Source organism: Nyctereutes procyonoides, unplaced genomic scaffold, assembly GCF_905146905.1.
Source record: "Nyctereutes procyonoides isolate TBG_1078 unplaced genomic scaffold, NYPRO_anot_genome, whole genome shotgun sequence".
NCBI classification, from domain to species: domain Eukaryota; kingdom Metazoa; phylum Chordata; class Mammalia; order Carnivora; family Canidae; genus Nyctereutes; species Nyctereutes procyonoides.
Window position 1 is genome coordinate 18,296,110 of NW_026575032.1, and position 20,735 is coordinate 18,316,844.

Genomic DNA, 20,735 nt, shown 5'->3' on the forward strand with positions numbered 1-20,735 from the left:
GCTGTTGCTCCTCCCGGCAGGTGGCCCTTGGCGGCCGCGAGAGGCACGGTGGCGGGCTGTCCCCCGGCCTGTGGCAGGTGGGCATGGGTCACCGGCCGCGGGGGGGGCTGCTTCTCCCTCTGCCTGGGTCTCTGCCTCTCTCTCTGTGTCTCATGAATAAATAAATAAAATCTTTAAGGAAAAAAAAGTGTTTCCTGAAGACGAAAGCACTGTAAACTGGCACTTTAAGATTTTATTTATTTGAGACAGAGAGAGTGAGCAAGAGAGAGCAGGAGCCCAGGAAGAGGCAGACGGAGAGGGAGAAGCAGGCTCCCTGCTGCACAGGGAGCTGGATGCAGGATTCGATCCCAGGACCCAAGATCAGGACCTGAGCTGAGGGCAGACGCCCACCTGACTGAGCCCCCCGGGCGCCCCTAAGCTGGTCCTTTACTAACACTGACCTAGAGGGTAAGGATGTGAATGAGTCCCCCTCCTGCGGGGCCTGTGGGAGGGGTGGGACCCTAGTGGCTACTGCATTGGACTGTGCATTAGATCCGGATCCTCTTTAGGTGTCACTCACTATAATCACAGAAAAAAAAAAAAAAAAAAAAAAAACAAAAACCAGGAAGATGTATTAAAAGAACGTGCTCTTCTTCCTTAATTTCTAGAGTTTCCAGATCCTACATTAAATTTTTTTTTTCGTTTAGTATTAAAAAAGGAAGGAAAAAAGGGCTATTTTAAATCTGTTGCTATATGGAAACGACAGGTTTCAATTAAAAAACAAATTATTGACTGCCTCCTCTGGTCCAGGCCTTCTGCTGCGCGTTGGCCATCACAAATAAATAACTGGGAAGGCATAGTCTTCGAGGAGCTCATAATCCAAGTAACTTTGTAGAGATTTTTTTTTAACTTTGTAGAGATCTTATACATTTTATTTCCAGAATCTTTTCATATATAATTAGACGATGTATCTAAATATCTGCTATTGAAACTTGGCAGTGTTTTGCTTTTAATTTCTAATATTTCAATTTTTTTCTTTTTTTTCAATATTAAAAAAATTCACCTTTATTCATATTTGCAAAATCCTATTTCATGTTATTGGATATCCAAATATTGATTCAAACTACTCTGAAAGAGTAAATTACTTCCTTTTTAATTTTTTTCAAAAGGCAACCTCTTCCCGTGGTTTCAAATTCAGAGGGGACCAACTTGATTTTAATTCCCTTTTATGGAAACAACCACTGTCATCATTTCCCAGTTCATACCTTTGTAACTAGTTTGTGCAAAACAAACATGGGGTCGTCTTTAAAAAAAAAAACAAAACCAAATCTGCACTGTTGAGTAAACTCTCTCCTTGCGCGTAAAAAACATATTTTGGATACTTGGTCCTACTGGTACTTGCAGACCTTCTCGTTTCCTCCTGCGGATGCACAGTATCCCGTTGTGTGACCATATCACCATTTGTTTGAGCAGCCCTCCGTGGACATTTAAGTTCTTTCTGGTCTTTTGCTATTACAGGACGTAGAGACATGAGTAAGTTTGGCAATTATATTCTAATGTGAGCCGGAGGGAGTTGCATTCGTGTTTCCCAGAGCTTATCCCACAGTCTTGGGGGGTGTTCGGTATAAAAAGAGGGTTCTCTGGCTGAATAGCCTCCTGTAACCTGGGGATTCCTTGCGGGTCCGTAACGCACCCTGTCGGGGTAATAGAGACCTTGCGGTCACGCATGTCAGGATAGGCCGAGTGTTTCCCGACGTCCGATTTTCTCAAGCACCAGAACCGACGGTTTGGGTGGCCGGGTTCCCGGGGAGCAGCCCCTGAGCTAGAAGTGCACACGCGGGAGGCCCGCTGGGTGTGTTCCCGGGGAGGGGGGGGACACCTGACGGGGCCAGTGCGATGTCCCTGCTCCACAGAGGCAGCCGGGCCCCGGGTGGTGCTGTGGGCCTGTGCTGGGAGACACCCCCCTGGAGCTGCCCACGGGGGACCGGGTGCCCCCGCTTCCCGGCTCCTTCCTGGGAATGTCAAGAGCCCTGCTGTTCAGAGCAAGTCGCGGGGTTCCTTGGTGACCCGACTCCTTTCTCTGATGCGCGGAGGCCCAGCTGGAAGCCCTTGGGACTGCCCCACTTTCTTTGTTTCTAATTCTAGTTAAATATGCACGGATTGAGCTCCACGGTCCAAGGTGCGTTTTCCCGAACATGTATGTGGCCCCGCGGGGGCAGCGACGGGCCAGGTCAGCCCTCACCCCCGGGAATCCCGCTGGGCGGCCACGGAGGAGGGACGGCAGGGCCCGTTTCTAGGAGGACGTCACTCAACCTCGGGCAGATTCTTGGGGCACAAGGGCACAGAGCTGAGTTAGTCTCTTTTGTGTTTTAAATCTCTTGGTTCCCTCTTCCTAGATCTTCCCCGGAGAAGCCGCTTGAACTCTCCCCAGCTGGGAAACCTTGGTCCGTGGCGTCGCCAATAGGTCAAGGATGAGACAAGGATCAGGAGTCCCAGCAGCCGCGCGCCGCGCTTCTAGGTGCTCCTTTCCATCCTCGCTTTTGAAGCTCCGGGGTCAACAGGTGTAGCAAAAAAAGCCGTAGCGGCTTCTCAGGGGCGTCCCCAGATGGGTCCATCCTGTGCCTTCTCGCATCTTTGCTAAATTCATTCTCCTCTCCGGTCAGAATTCCTGGCTTGTCCTGGCTGTCAAGGAAGCCTATTTCCTGACCAGGAACGGAAAAGAGTCTAAGGATGGGCCTCTCTTAGGTGTGCCTGGAACACTCGATGGAGCCGCGTGGAGAGGATGGGAAAACATTTCAGAAAAGAAATCTCAAAGCAGTGAGGAGATGCTGGAGGAGACAGACCAGTGTAGTGGGAGTAAAACCAGGGTGAGGGGCTTGGCTGGTACATGAACAGGACGCCTGGGTCGAGACGAAAAAGGTAAAAAGAACCCCCCAAAACGTGCTAAGATTGATGGCTGCGTCCAAGAACAACTTTTAAATTGAACGTTCTTCGCAAAAACTTTAATCTTTCCCTTCGACACAAAGTTTAATAAGAATTCTTTGTTATTTTTGCATACGAACAATGGATCAGGTGAGAGAGTGTTGAAAAGGGGGATTTGCAAGGGAATAAGGTGGGGGGTGGTGGCGGTGACTGGGTGACGGGCACTTGACGGGATGAGCACTGGGTGTTATTCTATATGTCGGCAGATTGAACACCAATAAAAAATAAATTCATAAAAAAATTTAAAAAAAGGTAGAGAAGATAGTGTTAGACGGTGGGAGAAAATGATGGAGATAGGAATTTGCCTGAAATAGACCCAGAACAAATCCATCTCTTCTGACCAGTCATGGACTCTCTTTCCTCCATAACGGATGGTGTCGAAGTTGTGTTTCTGGCGATTCTTAAATGTTCCTGGAGCCGCCCCCCTTGTAATCCTCTTGCAGTGATTCACGCTGCGCAGCGTCAGATCCTGTACCACGCTGGTTACTCCCGACGATTCGACTGTGGGGTCCGTCCAAAGCCCAGGCTCCCCTTCATCTGTTCCTCCGGTTCACATTAGAGCCGTGGGACCAGGAGGGGAAGGGGGTGCCTTCGAGCTTCCGTGGCCGCCAGCCTCCTTCTGGTTTTCACTTGATGGAACTTGGGACCGAGGGGGAACGTAGGGCAAAGGGGCCGGATGTCTTCGGATTTGAGATCATTCTCTGTTGGTCGTTGCTTCTCTTTCTGGCCGATAGTAGCTCATCACTGATGATGCCCCCCGCCCCTGTGTGGGCGCGTTCCAAAGTGGGGCATTTCTGTGGGACGCGTGTGAGTTCTTCCCCCGTACGGTGGTCCCGCCGTTGGCCCTCCGCGTGCCTGGGCCTAACCTCCCCCTACCCCCTCCCCCTCCGCCCCCTCTGCGTCGGGGGTGGGATGGACCACCAGGCCCCACTATCTGAGTCCCCTTGCAAAGAGGCCAGCTTTGATCCATAGCCTTGCTGAACCCAACACCGCAGATAGCATCTGATGCTTTTCTCATTATCTTTTTCCCCCTTTGGTCGGGTGGGCTTAGCGGCAAAGCAGCAGTCCCTTGAGCTGATAGGATGTCTACCCGGGAGACGAGATGCCAGCCTCCTCTCATGACAAAATAGCCTCCCTGGGCTCCTGGAGGCCGAGAAGTCCAAGGTCAGGGGGGCAGCTGTTCGCTTCCCCCGCGTGAATTCCTCCTGGCGTGCAAACGGCTGCCCTCTTGCCGTGTCCTGAAATGCTGGAGAGAGAGGGGACAATAAGGTCTCCGGTGTCTCTTCTTATAGGGACTCTAATCCCGTCCTGGGGCCCCCACCCTTACGACCTCATTCAACCCTAATCACATCTCCAAAGCCTCATCTCCAGACACCATCGCAGTGGGGTTAGGGCTTCAACAGAAGAATTTGGGGGGAAGCAGCTCAGTCTGTAGCGCAGCCTCTTTTACGTATTGTCCCGTAGCATTTCGCATCATGCTCCTGGCTGCTGTCTCTAGCCAGTGCCTTTCTCTTCCTTCCTGGTGTTTTTGTCTTCTGTATATGGACTTAGGGGGGGTTCTTGGGGTGACGTTTGGTGGTTTGGAGGAAGTAGAAGTCGTAAGGGCTTGCCTGCCTCTGAGTTGGCTGTGGAGCGGGGTCGGGACTTGCTATGAGTCTCTCTCTAGAATATGGGGCGGCTTAGTGCTCCTTTATCCCCAACATTGTGTTCTGTTCACCAATTCCAGGGCAACAGTAAAGCCACGTTCAAAATCCTCTTAAAATATCCTGCATTCCTCATCCACCTTCCTGGATGCTGAGCCTCTGCGAGCGGCGTGCGCTTTGCTAGAGGAACACTACTCCTCAGATGTGACCTTCTCACCCAAGTCTTCCCTGATCCCTCATCCTCTTCCTGTCTTGAGAATTAATTGCCTCACAATGTGTTTTAACACGGGCCTTTCTCTATTTTTCTCTTCAAACACTGAGAGCATCAGTTAGTTGTTTGAGGTTTCCCTTCACCGGTTGGCAAGTTCCTTAAGGATCAAAACCAGTTATGAAGACCTTATACATGATAGGTTTTGAATAAATATTTTAGATCATTCAGGAAGATTCCAGCGTGTGGGCATAGATATCGAATGGCTACGCTTTTTTGGGTTTAGAATTATATGAAACTACTATTAAATCGGTGAGAGTCCGAAATAAGATCATATAGATAATTTTGTTATTGACCTAAATATCCCGTGGATCCTGGGCCATACTGAATTTTGGTTTAGATGTTTCTTATTTTATAAAATAGGAATTATACTGTTTAACTTTTAGAAATGGCATGAGTCCGACTACCTTTTTTAAAAACAGGAAATAAAAATAGGAAATATCCTCCTTCAGGGTTTTGTAATGGTGTAGTCGTTTGGCACATTCGAACCCCTTCAAAATCACATATGCCTTGAAAATATGATGTTTGTAATGTTGTGTTTTGCTACTGAGCATCTGACTGGACGCTTTGCGACTCCACTGTTAGAATAGATGAATTTGTGACCTTTTTTCAGCATCTTCCGTGAAGCTGGTCAGTAACTTGGTATCAAGTCCACAAATACCTTTGACATCACATTTGCTCTGTGCTATTTTTGGGGAAATGAAAGACTTTCCACTAGAGAACTGCATGAAACATTATAGCTTCTTTTAGACGATGTGTGATCGTTTGTCTTCCAAAATGAAGTAGCTATAGTCAACACGGATGGGAGTTAAATTACGGGGGAGTCTGAAGATCTTAGGAAAGATTAATCCAAAAAAATTCCCACGGACTTCTGAAGCTTTCTCCAGATGAGTCTCCCTGTCTTCCAGGCGTGATCGGGTGTGGAGATAAACATAAATGCAAAGAAAGGAGCATTATTCAGTACATAATTTTGGATCTGTTAATCCCTACCTGTGACTCCCGCAGGATGCATTCCTGTATATCGCCACCTGGCTCTTTAAAGCAATATGCCATCAGGTGCTATGCTGCTACTGTCGCAGGAAGCAAAGACGACAATGGTAGCACGTAGGCGGTTGTAGAAGTAAGTTTTCAAGAATCCTATCATGTAGTAAAAGACTCTCTTATGTAATAGTGTCATTAGTAATACGGAAGATGTGGGAAACCAGTTAGCGTGTTTTATATATAAAACACACCCTTGGAATTTTTTATTTTATTTTATTTTTTATTTATTTTATTTTATTTATTTTATTTTATTTTTAATTTATTTATTTTTTATTTATTATTTTATTTTATTTATATTTTATTATTTTATTTTATTTATATTTTATTATTTTATTTTATTTTATTTTATTTTATTTTTTATTTATTTATTTTATTATTTTATTTTATTTTTAATTTATTATTTTATTTTATTTATATTTTATTTTATTTTATTATTTTATTTTATTTTTTATTTATTTTATTTTATTTTTTATTTATTTATTTTATTATTTTATTTTATTTTTAATTTATTATTTTATTTTATTTATATTTTATTTTATTTTATTATTTTATTTTATTTAATTTTATTTATTTTATTTTTTTAAAGATTTTATTTATTTATTCATGAGAGACACAGGAGAGGCAGAGGGAAGAGAAGCAGGCTCCATGCATGGAGCCCAATGTGGGACTTGACCCCAGGAATCTGGGATCAGGCGCTGAGCCAAAGGCAGATGCTCAACCACTAAGCCACCCAGGTGTCCCACCCTCGGAATTTTAAACACGAATATCTTGATTATAAAAGAAGATGCTCTTTGTCATAAAATGTTTAAGGCGTTTTCTAAGGACAGACAACACTGCACATAACAGAGGAAGGCAGATTTTTTTTTTTTTCTGAAGAGAGCCAGATACTAAATATCTTAGCCTTTATGAGCCAAATCATCTATGGAGACTATTTATTGCCTTTACTCCTGCCAGAGACATGGATGGGTGTGACTCTCTCCCAATAAAACTTTATTTACAAAACAGGTGGTGGATGAGGTTTGGCCTGTGAGTCATAGTTTGCCCATGTTTGTCCATATAAGATGAAGAGGTTCTGTGTCTTACTTTTTTCTATATCATTAGGTTAATTTTAGAGGAACTGAGATGCTTAAAACCAAACAGTCTATATAATCCAACCATCCACTTTCTGAATGGTTTCACCAATGTAAGGAAATCAGAGAATGATGTAAATCGGTGTTTTGGGGTGACTCATCGAAACTTTTCAAAAATACTGAGACTAAGGTGCAATCAAGCTCAGTCTCAAAATGAAACAAAGCCACAGAAATCCAAGGAACGGACTTCTTTTTCATAAAGTGGAAACGCATTTTATTTTTACTTTCAGTTGTAATTTACGTGTATTCCTTGAGGAAAAAAACATTCTGTAGCGTGTGTATGTAGATCAGGATAGACAAAGGAGCAAGTCAAGGTGTTTGTGAAAATTGAGACTATAAAAAATCCATGGAGGAAAACGGTGATTCCTCTCTTGTGCGGTCATCTCCGGCATCAGAAAACACCCAAAGGAAATATAAATTGAAAGGAAAAGTATGACGAGCGTGCTTCATATGCTTCCTTGAAACTGCTCGGTTTCCTAGAATTTTTATTGAGAATTCCCCAAACTCAAGAAACAACTTCCCGACAGCCTAGGATAGACACACGTTAGGGGCTGCTGCGGCCGAGAGCTCAGAGAAGCAGCAGGAGGACGTCTCGGATGCTGAGGGGTACAGCTTGTGACCTTCTTACAATAGCAGTGTAGCTCTGTAAATGCTATGGTCGCTGCGAGAAATTTATGAAAATTAGTAAACGCTATTATTATTATTTTTTTTTTTTTTTAGAAACTCCATTATGATCAACTCTGGGGCAAGAAATTGGGCAATTTTCTTTAAATGAAATCGCCCTTGCAACATGCAAGAAATCAAACAGGAACCTCCCCTCAGTTGTTTTGAGGTCATTAGCACGGTGTCATGTGCCTTCTGTTTTTCTAATTCTCTTTGAGTCCTAGATTTTTAGTTATAGTTCCTTCGGGGCACTTCAAAACGGAGGCTTTTCGGTGTGGTTATTTCGTGCGGGGCCTGCGATGGTTGTTCTTGGCCGATGCGAGGGAGGGTTGAGAAGAATACGCGCCAGGTGGAATTGAAGATGTATCTCTTACGACCGGCATGGTCAAGGTTGTAAGATGCTTCCTTTTTTTTTTTTTTTTTTAAGATTTTATTTATTTGTTCATGAGACACACAGAGAGAGGCAGAGACACAGGCAGAGGGAGAAGCAGGCTCCGTGCGGGGAGCCCGACGCGGGACTCGAGCTCAGGACCCCGGGGTCAGGACCTGAGCCGGAGGCAGACGCTCAACCTCCGAGCCCCCGAGGGGGACCCAGTAAGTTGCCCCTTAAGGAGCACTGGGGTTGCTTGTGGCCGGGATCCAGGACGGTGCCGTTTCTATAGGATGGCCCTTGGAAGGCAGCGTTTATTTTGAGTAATAGGTTGGGAAGCAGAGTCGACTCCGTGCGCAGGAGCTTTGGGCCGCACTGCCGTCGTGCGAGCTGGATCTCTCTTCTAGTATTTACCATCATCTTCGTTTTCTTTTTTGGATTCTGAGAATAAATGCGTTTAGAAAGCTGAATTTGCATACAGACTAGGTTATATTGGATCTCATTTGTGCGTGCTTTCACTCAAAACCTTCTCTTTTATTTTGGTCAGAACTGCAGCCTACAGGTTGTGGGTGGCCTCCGGTCACCGTCTTTTAACTCCATTAAGGTCAAGTTTTTAGTTTTTTTTCTTAGATTTTTTTTTTTCTGATTGTCAGAGTAATATGTGCTCGTTATAGTGAGAGTGCGAGTACAGGAAACGGTAAAGTGGGGAAAAGATCAGATCCAGCAATGCAATTAGTGAGTAATTAGTAAGTAGGTAACGAGACAACTCGTTGCACCGTTATTTCTTCCACATAGTTGACAGAAAAGTGTCTGAACATTTGCCTCCTAGTTTTGTTTTCTTAACAGCAGATGGTGACGTTTCCCCATGACGTTATATAAGCAAAGCAAATATTATTTTTAATGTAAATATAGTACTCTGATTGAAAATGTGTCACAATGCATTATGATTTGACTAGTTTGTGGTTATTAAAAATAATACTTACGTGTATCTCTCCATCCAGGTCTCTGACAATTTTGTTAAGGAAAATTTCCTAGGAGCAGAATTAAGACGTCTGACATTTAAAATATTTTAACAGTGCTCAACACATGTTCCAGAAAATATGCACAAATTTATACCTTTGTCAGCATTTTGTGAGTCTTGTGTCACTACATCCTCACTGGCGCTGACAGTTAAGAGTTTTTTTTTTTTTTTAAGATTTTACTTATTTATTCATGAGAAACCCAGAGAGAGGCCAAGACCCAGGCAGAGGGAGAAGCAGGCTCCCTGAGGTGGGGGGGTGGCGCTGCGGGACTTGAACCCAGGGCCCCGGGGTCACGGGCTGAGCCTGAGGCCGCTGCCCAAGCCCTGACCCCTGGTGCCCCTAAGAACCTTAAGCCACCCTGTGGCCCCAGAGGACGGGGCAGTACAGGGCCCATGGGTGCGTGTCCAGGAGCCCCAGGGCGGTGACAAGGGCAGCGGCGGGGCAGCGGAACCCACACAGATGCGGACACGGTGTGCCCCAGGGTTGCAGGCCCAGCCCTGGTCCGAGGGGGCGCCGGCTGGGCAGGGAGGGCTGTGGGAACCCTCGGGCGGCTGCCACTCAGCCCCCGCCCCACGAACCTGCCGCCGGCTCCCACCAGCAGACCCCAGGGAGGGGAGGGGTCGCGACCTTGTGTCCACAGGTGCACGCACCCCTGTGCCCCACCCACGTGTCCACCTGTAACCCCCCCAGGGACCGGGGCCTTGTGTCTGCAGGTGCACGCACCCCTGCGCCTGGGGAGCTCCCCATGTGTCCACCTGCACCTCCCCCAGGGACTGGGACCTTGTGTCCGCAGGTGCATGCACCCCTGCGCCCGGGGAAACCCCCCACGTGTCCACCTGCATGTCCACCTGCACCGCCCCAGGGACCGGGGCCTTGTGTCCGCAGATGCATGCACCCCTGCGCCCGGGAAGCCCCCCACCACGTGCCCACCTGCACCCCCCCCAGGGACCAGGGCATCACATCCACAGGTGCATGCACCCCTGCGCCCCACCTGCACGCCCACCTGCAGTATTATTCTGTCCCTCTTCTTAGGAATTTATTATTAAAAAAAAAAGCATTTAGGGAATTGTGTCCACTTCTTATAGTTCTCTTGTTGTGGGTGATATTGGGAGAGGTGTGTATTTTGTCTTGGTATTGGTTTCCCAAAACACTTTGAGGGTTAGCCATGCACACGGATCTACCGAGGGCTAGTCATACCTGTACGTAGGCGTGAAGCTCACTTTCATCATGTACTTGAGTAAGCTTATTTATTTCTCTTTAGAAATTCTAATTTTCTTTTTTAAAGATTTTTATTTATTTATTCATGAGGAACACAGAGAGAGAGAGAGAGAGAGAGAGAGAAGCAGAGACACAGGCAGAGGGAGAAGCAGGCTCCACGCAGGGAGCCCGACGTGGGACTCGATCCCCTGGGCCGAAGGCGGCGCTAAACCGCTGAGCCACCCGGTCTGCCCCCGATATTCTAATTTTCTGATCCAATAGGTCATTTAAGTAGCTAACCTGACGCTAACTTTTCTTCCACGGGACATTAGGCTTTGTCTACCATCACTGCTAATAGTAAAGCTCACTTTACAGAGATGGAACTTGTGCATCAGAAAAGCGTACGTGATGTATGATTATGATCATCTTTTCTGAACATGTACTTTGTAATTGTGGTTAAACCGCTTTGTAATTTTAGTAGAATTTGGTAGATGGCTGATTTTGTGATAGAGATAATACTTCTTGCCGCATATGCTGGAAAGTACACGCATATCCTACCTGACAGAGATTTTCTTTAAAACGAAAGACCTTCGGAAAGATAGATGCTGCAGACCCTCTGAGCCTCAGTCTACCTTACTGGACCGTGCTTTTAAGCCATCTCTGTCTTGCTGGGGCCAGCTTCCTTTATGCCATCTCCCTGCTGCCTCTCCCGTGCACACTGCTGGCTCTTTCTCACCCCTCTGCTGTGTTCTCTTGTGGGTTTTGGCAGAAACTTCTGAATTCCTTCCAGAGTGGAGGCTTGGTTGTCTTAACTCGGTCCTTTCCCCTGCCTAGCCAATCCTCGCCTCTGTTTCCCTGACCCGTTTCACTGCCTCTTGGATGGGGCCACCCTACACGCTGGTAAATTCCATTAGGAATTTCAAAGCAGAGAGGCAGGACCAAGCCTTCCCCTAAGTGTACTTTCCGCTCACTGTCCCCGAAATATCAACCCCTGGGGGGAGAACTCATTGCACCCATGTCTCCTTCTGCCTCTGTTTCTCTTAGTCCTCCTACTCTCCTGGCTGGAACATCTACTTGCATCACATCTTTCCGATCCCGAGGGTCACCTGTTGTCTAGTGTTTACGCAGAGATGGTGTTTTCGCTCTCTACTGTGGGAGAAACTCTCTCTAGATCAAGTTTCATTTTCAAGGTAGGAGCCCCCGGGAAGCTAGGTGGTAGGGACCTTCTACACGGGAGTAAACACTGGCTAAACTAAGAGTGTGGGAAAGTGGTAAAAACACGGACGCAGCCCAGGCTGCCTGGTTTCTTGCTGTGGTGCTGCCACTTACCAGCTGTGTAACTTTGGGCAAATCATGTAATTTCTGTGTTCCTCAGATTTCTCATCTTTGCAATGATGATAGTAGCATTACCTTCCTTATAAAGTTGCCATAACAAAATATTAGTTAAAAATATGCACATCGCTCAGAATCGTGGTTGATAAGTAGTACTTGATTATTTGTTTGCAATGATTCTTTTAATATTTTCAATCGTAGTAAAAAAAAATCTTTCTTTTCTATATTTAAAGGCGTGGAACCTAAAGAATGTGGTAAAGTGATCGACCTTACTGGAGGTAACTTGCTATTGGCAACTAAATGCAAAATCTGGAAATTCAGGTGCCTGAAGGTGTTGTCTAGGGAGAATTTTTTTGCGGGAGGCCAGGGCGTGTTGGGAAGTATTCCTTTCTCTGCTCTAGTGTGTAAGAGTTTTTGTAGGCCTGAGCAGAAGATTTTTGATTTTAGGTTAAGTTTGAGATAGCGATGGACCATTCAGGTACAAATACCCATTGGTCAGGAGCTGACTAATGTTCTGTGTTAGGGGCCGGATGGGAAATATTTTAGTCTTTGTGCACCAGCTGTGGAATCCGGTGCGGGATCTTCTTTTTAAATGTTTTAAACTCTTGTTTTAAATTTTTTTTTTAAAAAAAGGTTAAAAATGTAGAACAAAAACAAGCTGCAACCTGATTTGCCCCATAAAGGCATGGCTTGCCAACCCCTGCTATAATTTATTGCAAAAGAACAGAACTTTGGCAGATTTGTTGGAGTTAAGAGATTTAGATTTCTTCAGCTTCAGTGTCTATATAATTTGAGAAATCATTAGTGAGCATGGATCCATGTATATACGGTATTCTTTTTTTTTTTCAATGATTTTATTTATTTGAGGGAGAGAGGAGAGAGCATGAGCAGCAGGGAGGGGTAGAGGGAGATGGAGAATGGCTCGAGCCACCCAGACATCCTTATGTACAATATTCTAACTAAAACTGAATATTGTAGTGAAAATAAAATTATGTAAATATTTAAGGTAAAAGAATTTTCCCCTAGAAATAAATTTTATAAAATTATGTTTTACTTCTTGTGTGTACTATAAAGTTACTTTGTAAGAACTTCTATCTATTACTATAGATATGTTTTTAAAATACTGACGAGACCTTAACGTAACCATTTCAGAGGATTTGTGATTCCATAGGTTCATGGAAATTAATGCAAAATAATGTTTGACTTACTAGGTGTCACAGAGATGAACAGTGATACTTTTGGCCTATGATGCTCTCATCGTGATTCATTGGTGGAATGAAACGGGGCATAATAATCGTAGCCGGCTGCACTTGGCTTTAAGACTTTGAGATTATTTATGTTTTAATGGTGGGATTGGAAGGGAGTGTATTCTTTTAAAACTGACCAAAGTAACTGCATAATAGAAAGAATTTAATAAAGCAGTTTGAGTTCTTAATTCTATCCAAATTAACCGAAATCAATAGTACAATTTTAAGAAGCCTCTAATCTAGCCCAAACTAATGAGTCCATCTATTCCTTCAATTCAAGTAGATTACGATGGAGTAAGTACATTTTCTAACTGAATTTTATGGATTGTGAGTTTAGCCAAGGCATTTTGCATTTCACAACAGATTCCTAGAGGGATTCCGTTTTTTCGTGTTCAAGACTAGAAATTATTTTGTTTTGGTTAAGGTGAAACTTTATTTCAGATAAACTTTTGAAGTCCACAAAGAACATCACCTTCCTATAGATGCAGAGTTCAGATTACAGAGAGTAGTTTTAGATAAGCTCAGTATTATGTTCAGTTTCTTTCAAATTCTCAGTTTTAAGGGAAACATTGAGAAATAGAATTTGACAATAGAATCTTGTCAACCAAGAATATAAAATATCTCGATACTAACACAAGTGAAAAATAACCAAAAAAAAAAAAAAAAACAAAACAAACCAAAACCAAAACCAAAACCAAAACAAAACAAACACAAAAAACAAACAAACAAAAATGAGCCTGGAAAAGAAAGACCTTGGAGGGGCTGGGCTTGGGGGTGGGCTGCATGTATGTCTTTTTTCTTAAATATTTAAAATAGCAGATGAAGCACCCGTTGATTCATTCATCCGTCTATCTACCCATGCATCATCCATCCAACCTTTGAAAAATAACCTTCTTTATTTCGGCCACCGTGCATGGGCTGGAGATACAAAGCTGCGTAAGATAAGCCCCACCTGAGGAGTCTGGGAGACTCAGGTTTGTGGGCACACTTACTAGCTGGCTGAGCTAATCAGCCATTGTTTCCCCCTCTTTAAATCCGGGTAGTAATAACCAGCTCATAGGTTATGTCAGGAAAGGTGAGGTTGTGAACAGCTCCAGGGCACATGGAAGGTTAAACAGTTGCACGTGATAGTCTGAGGGACACACTGACAAGCAATCAGCAACTCATACTTTCTAAATCTCGTGATTGAAAAATTTGTATGTGTCGGATCAGTTGACTTGTTGCTAGAGAACCAAGGGGCCAAAGTGTAGCGGCTTGGAGCCTCAGCTCTTGAATATTTCCCAGGAGTGTGTGTGCTGGCCGCTCATCGTCAGGCGCCTCACCCCCGGGTCTGGGAGTGGGGGGCTGCCTCTGCTCTGGGTTGGTCTCTCCGTGTCGTTTTGTCACTAGTGGCTTCCTGGGTTTCTGCTCCTGGCCGCGGAGGCCTTGCCAGGTGGAGCCGACCCTGTGGTGCGGCCTCCAGCCCTGGGTGCGGGCCTTGCTCCCTGGTGTGGCCCACGCAGCCCGAGGTGGGCTGGCCCTGTCGGTGGCCCGAGGCGACACCCCTCGAAGGGACGGGGCAGTGGTGAAGGCACCTTGTGCCGGGCCTGCCATCACCGGCCTCCTAAAGAGTGGGTTTTCACCCCACGGCTGATAGACTGTAAGTGCTTTTCCACACCCAAGGACAACAGTCGTCTTACCTGTTGGTCAGCCGCTCTGGCGGGTGACAGTGGCCCTGAGCTGCGGTTTGCGCTCCCGGTGATGGCAAAGCTGCAGCTGACCAGGGTGCTGGGTGAGGGGGTCTGTGGGCACCTGTGGGAAAGCCTGTGGGTCTGAGGGCCTGAGGTCGTGTGGGTCACGCCCCACCTTCCTTGGTCCCCAGTGGGAAGTAGTTTTCATAGCCGTCGCTTTGGCTCCTTGATGACCTCAAGATAAATACAGTTTGATGCTTGTTTTTCCTCTCAGTGTATAACCAAGGCTTAGCATAGAATAGGGAAAATTTTAAAAATTTAATTTTTTTAAAGATTTATTTATAAATCTTTATTTATTCCTGAGAGACACACACACACAGAGAGAGAGAGAGAGAGGCAGAGACCCAGGCCGAGGGAGAAGCAGGCTCCATGCAGGGAGCCCAATGAGGGGCTCGATCCCAGGACCCCAAAGTCATGCCCTGAGCCGGGAGGCAGACCCTCAACTGCTGAGCCCCCTGAGTCCTCCTGTCCCCAATTACTAAATGAGCAGTTCTAAGTTTCTGTTATTTTAAATACATCAATGGCATTTTGGGGTCAGTTTCCACGTTGCTGGAAATATTTATTTTGGTTTGACTGCTTAGAAATTTGTTTGCTGGATCTCATCAAGACATATGAAAAAAATTTATGGTCGAACATGCATGAATATTATAGTAAAAAATCATTGGGATGCGTATGGGGCTTGTCACACTTAAGTTATGGGATTATTTTTCTATCTTCCCACAAGAAAATTTTTCTTGGGTTCCAATGTTTATGCACACTTTGCTCTTCTTAAATAAGGTTTGCATTTTTTTTTTTTTTTGGTCTCGTTTCTCTTTATTTCACCAGAAATATCTGTTACTTGGAACGTTATCGGTCACAATTTATGCACGATTGTTCCCGGATGAGACATTCGCCTTTCCGCCGTCCAGGACAAAGTGCTGAACGTTAAGACACAGACATCAAGATAGCAGGCTGAGGCCCGAGTCGTTGCGCACTGTCTCAGCAAAGTCGATTTTGCCTTTCGTTGTGAAATATGTTGTGTGCAGCACCGGTATTGTCATTCTTATGGGTTCTCCTCCCAGCCGATGGCCCAGTTGTGACAAGCCCAAGCATCCTGCTGATGTCTTAAAGTGTTAAAGAAAATTAAATGAACAGTTAAGTTAGAAATGGGGTCTGAGCTAGAACTTCCCTCCCTGGAAGGGAGGATATTATGGGCAACGTGCGCACAGGGAATGGTTTTTTCTGGTAATAAAGTCTGGAAAATAGCAACCAAAACCGAACAGAACTATTCATGCTGTCATCCGGCATGTAGAGAACAGCAAGAGTTTCCTCTGTGTGAGAACCTGTACCACTGCGCGTTTGCAGCGGTGCCTCAGTGCAAGGGAAAACAGCTGTTTGTCTGGTTTTCTCTCGGTTTTATGTTCTTTTGACACTGCCACTCCGTCAGCTCGGGCCTTCAGAAAGCCGTGGGATTCTGCTAGCAACACCCCCGAGTCCGTGTGCCGTGGAAGCCGATGCGCTGACTTTCTAGCTGGATGGCAATATTGCATTACAGCAGGAGGGGCTGGGGCTCCGCGTGTTCAGGCAGGAAGCCTTCGGCCCCCGGCACCGGCACCGTGTCCGGGACTGAGCCATCTCCTGTGCTGTACGTGCCTCGTGCCGCCGGATGAATATCCTATTCCTGCTTCTGTTTCGTTGTTGCTGTTCTTGGACTAGCAAAGACTTGTCAGCCGCCTCTGCTTCTGCCGAAGCCTTGATGGGAACTTGGGTCGCAAAGCCTCCTTTACGGGGGTGGCTTTATGCCTTGGCCATAAAGGGAAGCCCTATAAAATGGGAATCACCTTCGGCAGTCGCCGCCCCGCGTGCTCTTCAAAGTGCAGACCCCGAGTGTCGGTCGGAACTCAGGGCCGTGGCTCCCGGGCGCTGGGACCCTCCTTCATCCCCAGCTGTCCTCCTGCACCTGCCCCAGTCTTGGTGGCCCCCATCCCAGGCTGTTCGTTAGGACCGAGCTTTCCGGGCGTCTCCCTGGGATGTTTATCCTGTCGAGGACCCGCTGTGGTTCATGTTCCGTGATTCACCTCTTCTGAGGCTGCAGGTGTAGCTCCCGGGAAGCGTTTCCCGCCGCTCAGTCCTCGGGAAGTATTCGGGAGCATTCGGGGGGGGGGGGTTCTTCACGGCACTGAGCATCCTCCGATGCGGCTCCTTCTGCATTAAAATTTCTTGCTGTCCACGTGCGCCCTGAGGCCATGCCACCGCGCGTCTGTCTGTATTCACACCAGCCCCCGTCCCGCTCGGCCCCGCCAGCACAGGCCTCTGCAGCCCGTTAGTGCTCCCGTGTCCCCCTACGTAAGCAGGGCCTGAGACACGGCCTGTTTTCCATGATGGGCCTATGTATGTATTTTTTCTTTCCCCAAAACACCTGATTCTTGCTCTGAGCTCTCACCTGCGATGCACCATGAGACGTGGTTTCTTTCCTTCTCTTGTATCCCGATGAGTTGGCATCTCTAACCTAAGTAAAAAAGGGAGAAGACTTTATTTTTTTCTTAAAGGGGGACAGAAGTCACAGTAATCTCTTGCCTGGCCTGGAAACAGGTTGCTCAGCAGCCAAAAGGGAGTCTAAGCTATCCAGATGATTCCTCACTTCTCCCGTTAAAAATAAATAAATAAATAGATAGATAGATAGATAGATAGATAGATACGCGGCCGTCCAGGAAGGCTGTTTCCTTGTGTTTCAGTAGCCCCTGGGAGCCCCGATGTTGAAACGCCCCAAGTGGGAAAAGAATTTTCTGTCATCTTCTTTTCTGCTAATGGTGTTTATTTTATGTAAATATTCAGTTCGGGAGTGATAATGGGTGCCCAAGGGAATCAAAGTGAAATAACAGGATTCTTAACGTATTTCTCATTGCCATATAATTTATGTTTCCTATATTTCTACTGGAAAGGGAGAAAACATTTTTTTTTCCTGAGGCAATTACTCTGCATGGCCTTTCTACCCTATTAGAGAGGCTTCTTCCTTTTCAGATAATAACCCACAGAATCTCGTTGGGTGCTCGAGTTAAGTCATTAATTGTCTTGATAAGGGGTTGTTAGTACCGAAAGCTTGTTCTCTCCATTTGTTGTGCGTGACTCCCAGACTCTCAGTGACCCATTTTGTTGTTCCTGAGGGCAAGAGTCATTATTTTCCTTTGGCACCATACAGACTGTGGATTTCAATTTAATTCGTAGACTTATAGCTCATGTCGAAGTGCTTTCTGCCGAGAAGTGATTTTGCTAGACAATTACTCAAAATTTTTGGTGAAGAGTCAACATCAGATATAGCATTTGAATGCCTGTACTCTACTAGGGACATTAATTTGCAAGGCTTTGTACCTTTCTTCCTTCAAAAATAGTTTTTGCTCAACTGCGGGTATTTTTTTTTTCCTGAATGTTTGTTCAGAGTTAACAATAAAGGCAAGTTTGACTAGTAGCCTCCCATATGAATTATTAATACCTTAATATCCAGCTTGGTTCTCCCTCTTCTTAAATTAAGATCCGTATTTGTTGAGAGAAAATGTGAACACTGGGAAAACTTTACTTACTGGTGATTGACTCTGAATTTTCTTTACCGAGTCTAACCTTGGAAAATATTGATAATTGAATTCCACAAATAAAATTAATGTTATCAAGTTACAGATTTTTACCCACCAGACTTCTATAACTGCGTCAAAGGAGAGTTCATCCACTCAGTGCACAGCAAGCCAATAAAAACTGACCCTGAAAAAAAAAAAAAAAAAAAACCTGACCCTGGAGCTCTTGCAGTGAATGAAGATAGACTGTTTTATTGGTGCGTCACCACCCAGGAAAATGGGGAGCTCTGATACGTAAAAGAACCAAGTTCTCTGATGCCTTGGGAGTGAAGGTTTTTAAGGGCAAAATTTGGGGCAGGTGTCTCCTGGGAAGGTGGACATTGCTGATCGGAGGCCCCGAGGGTCATGTTAGCAGGTGCGACTTACTGACCTCTGGTGCTGCTCCATCTGGTCCTTCTGTTCCATCTCAAGAGACTTGGAAGCTGAGATATATCTTTGTCTACGTGAGAGATTTCCTTGGTGCTGGTTAACTACGTGTCCTACAGGTTCCTTGAATGATGAGCGAGCATTCCTGTCCCTTGAGTCTAGGCCTCTGTGTTCCTTGGCGGGTCTGGCCGTTCCGTGGGGGTGATACGACCTCTAGTTGTTCATCCTTTCATCTGAACTGGCAAGATGGATGCCAGCCTCCTAGGTAGAGTCCTACAGGTGGACAGACCCCAGTCATACTGGGAGTGGATTTGTAGACGGATTAAATAGTGATGAGCTCCAGTAGCCAGGTCAAAACACAGAAACAATATGAATACTTGATAAAGCAAATTCTAAAAAGAGGCACTTAAGGAAGCAACAGTAATGAAGAGGGCCACAGTCCCGAAGACAGCTCCTATTGGACATGTGTGCTGAGGGGCTGGAAAGTTTCATATAGGGTATGAACCAAGTATGATCCAATCTTGTACTTATCCAGCTAATAATTAATATGTGGACTCAGCATTAAATCAACTAGAAATTCTCACTCCTGAAAAATCAAGTCTTGGGCAGCCCCGCTGGCTCAGCGGTTGAGCATCTGCCTTCAGCACTGGGTGTGATTCTGGGGTCCCGGGATCGAGTCCCACGTCGGGCTCCCTGCATGGAGCCTGCTTCTCCCTCTGCCTGTGTCTCTGCCTTTCTCTCTCTCTCTCTCTCTCTCTCTCTCTCTATCATGAATAAATAAATAAAATCCTTGAAAAAAACAAAGATTCATTTTTCCTCCCTCCATAAAGAGAAATTTTAACAACAAATTTGTAATCCCAAATACATCTGCCATCTTGAGCCGAAATCTTAAAACATGATAACATTAGCTCGTCCATATTCCATGAATGAAAGGAAGACTTCTCCTATGTTTATACACCATTGCTCACACTCCTGCACTCGGCTGATGAGAATGTTTAATTCATTATAATTTCTCCTTTATTTATTTGTAGCGCTTTTTAATACCTTTCTGTAAAGGTATTATGCTTTCTATTGCAGCATTTTGGGTCTCCTTAGTAGTCTTTATGGTTTGTGGGGGTAGGAAATATGTAATATCAGCCTGCTATTACCCAGCACCCAGCACATCTGCTTAACTAAAAAAGGGGCTTTGGGCAGCCCGGGTGGCTCAGGGATTTAGCGCCGCCTTCCGCCCAGCGCCTGATCCCGGAGACCTGAGTTCGAGTCCCACATCGGGCTCCTTGCATGGAGCCTGCTTCTCCTTCTGCCTGTGTCTCTGCCTCTCTCTTTCTCCCTCTGTGTCTCTAGGAATAAATAAATAAAATCTTTAAAAAAGGGGGGGCTTAGTCACTGGTGAATGATAAATGAGAGGCTGTATATCATAGCAAAGCGCAGCAAAGCTATAATTTGTTTATTTCAGTATAGCACAGAGTTAAAAGAACATGAACTCGAGTGTGAGACGTGTTCAAATCTTGACACCGGCCTGTCATCCCTGAGTCACTTTTGGAAAGTTCCCTAAAGTCTTTGCCCTCAACTCTCTCGTCTGATGAAAGCATCTACCTCCTACGTTTACCTGATTAAACCAGCCGAGGGCTTGGAAGAAGCGTCCAGCGCGTCGTAAGTAAGAGTGAATCCAGGTCTGGAGGGCCACAAGCGTTTGCGGCGTCCAGGCCCTCTTTAAGGGAAAGAGCGCTAAAGTATGAACACAGAATTAGCCAACTGGAATATTTGGGGGGTATTTATGTGCAGCGGGAACAGCGGTCACAAATTACAGACATTAAAAGAACTGAAAAGGGCAGCCCGGGTGGCACAGCGGCTTAGCACCTGCCTTCAGCCCAGGGCGTGATGCTGGAGTCCTGGGATCGAGTCCCACGTCGGGCTCCCTGCATGGAGCCTGCTTCTCCCTCTGCCTGTGTCTCTGCCTCTCTCTCTCTCCTCTCTGTGTTTCTCATGAATGAGTAAATAAAATCGTTAAAAAAAAAAGATAAGAAAAAAATAAAAGAACTGAAAAATACCACGAACATCACTAAATATTATTATCATCGGAAATAAACTTCCTGACTCCTCTTTACATGCTTCATCTCCTACAAATCTTTGTCTTCATGCCCTCAGATTCCCTCTTTT

General features: G+C 45.6%; 1 protein-coding gene across 9 annotated transcripts in view; it reads left to right on the forward strand.

Moving 5' to 3' along the window:
• Nucleotides 1-20,735, forward strand: part of IL15 (interleukin 15) — a 65,714-nt gene that overhangs the window by 18,495 nt on the left and 26,484 nt on the right. For 2 of the 9 annotated variants that reach the window (XM_055317119.1, XM_055317123.1), the window contains 2 exons: nucleotides 2,125-2,158; nucleotides 2,376-2,497. The exons of 5 other annotated variants lie outside the window; for them this stretch is intronic. In XM_055317119.1, the coding sequence (XP_055173094.1) occupies nucleotides 2,125-2,158; nucleotides 2,376-2,454 (113 nt within the window). In that variant the 3' untranslated portion in view covers nucleotides 2,455-2,497. Of the gene's footprint in view, nucleotides 1-2,124; nucleotides 2,159-2,375; nucleotides 2,498-8,189; nucleotides 8,301-15,429; nucleotides 15,782-20,735 lie in introns of those variants that run through there. 2 more of the 9 variants (XM_055317118.1, XM_055317125.1) reach the window with 2 other exon arrangements.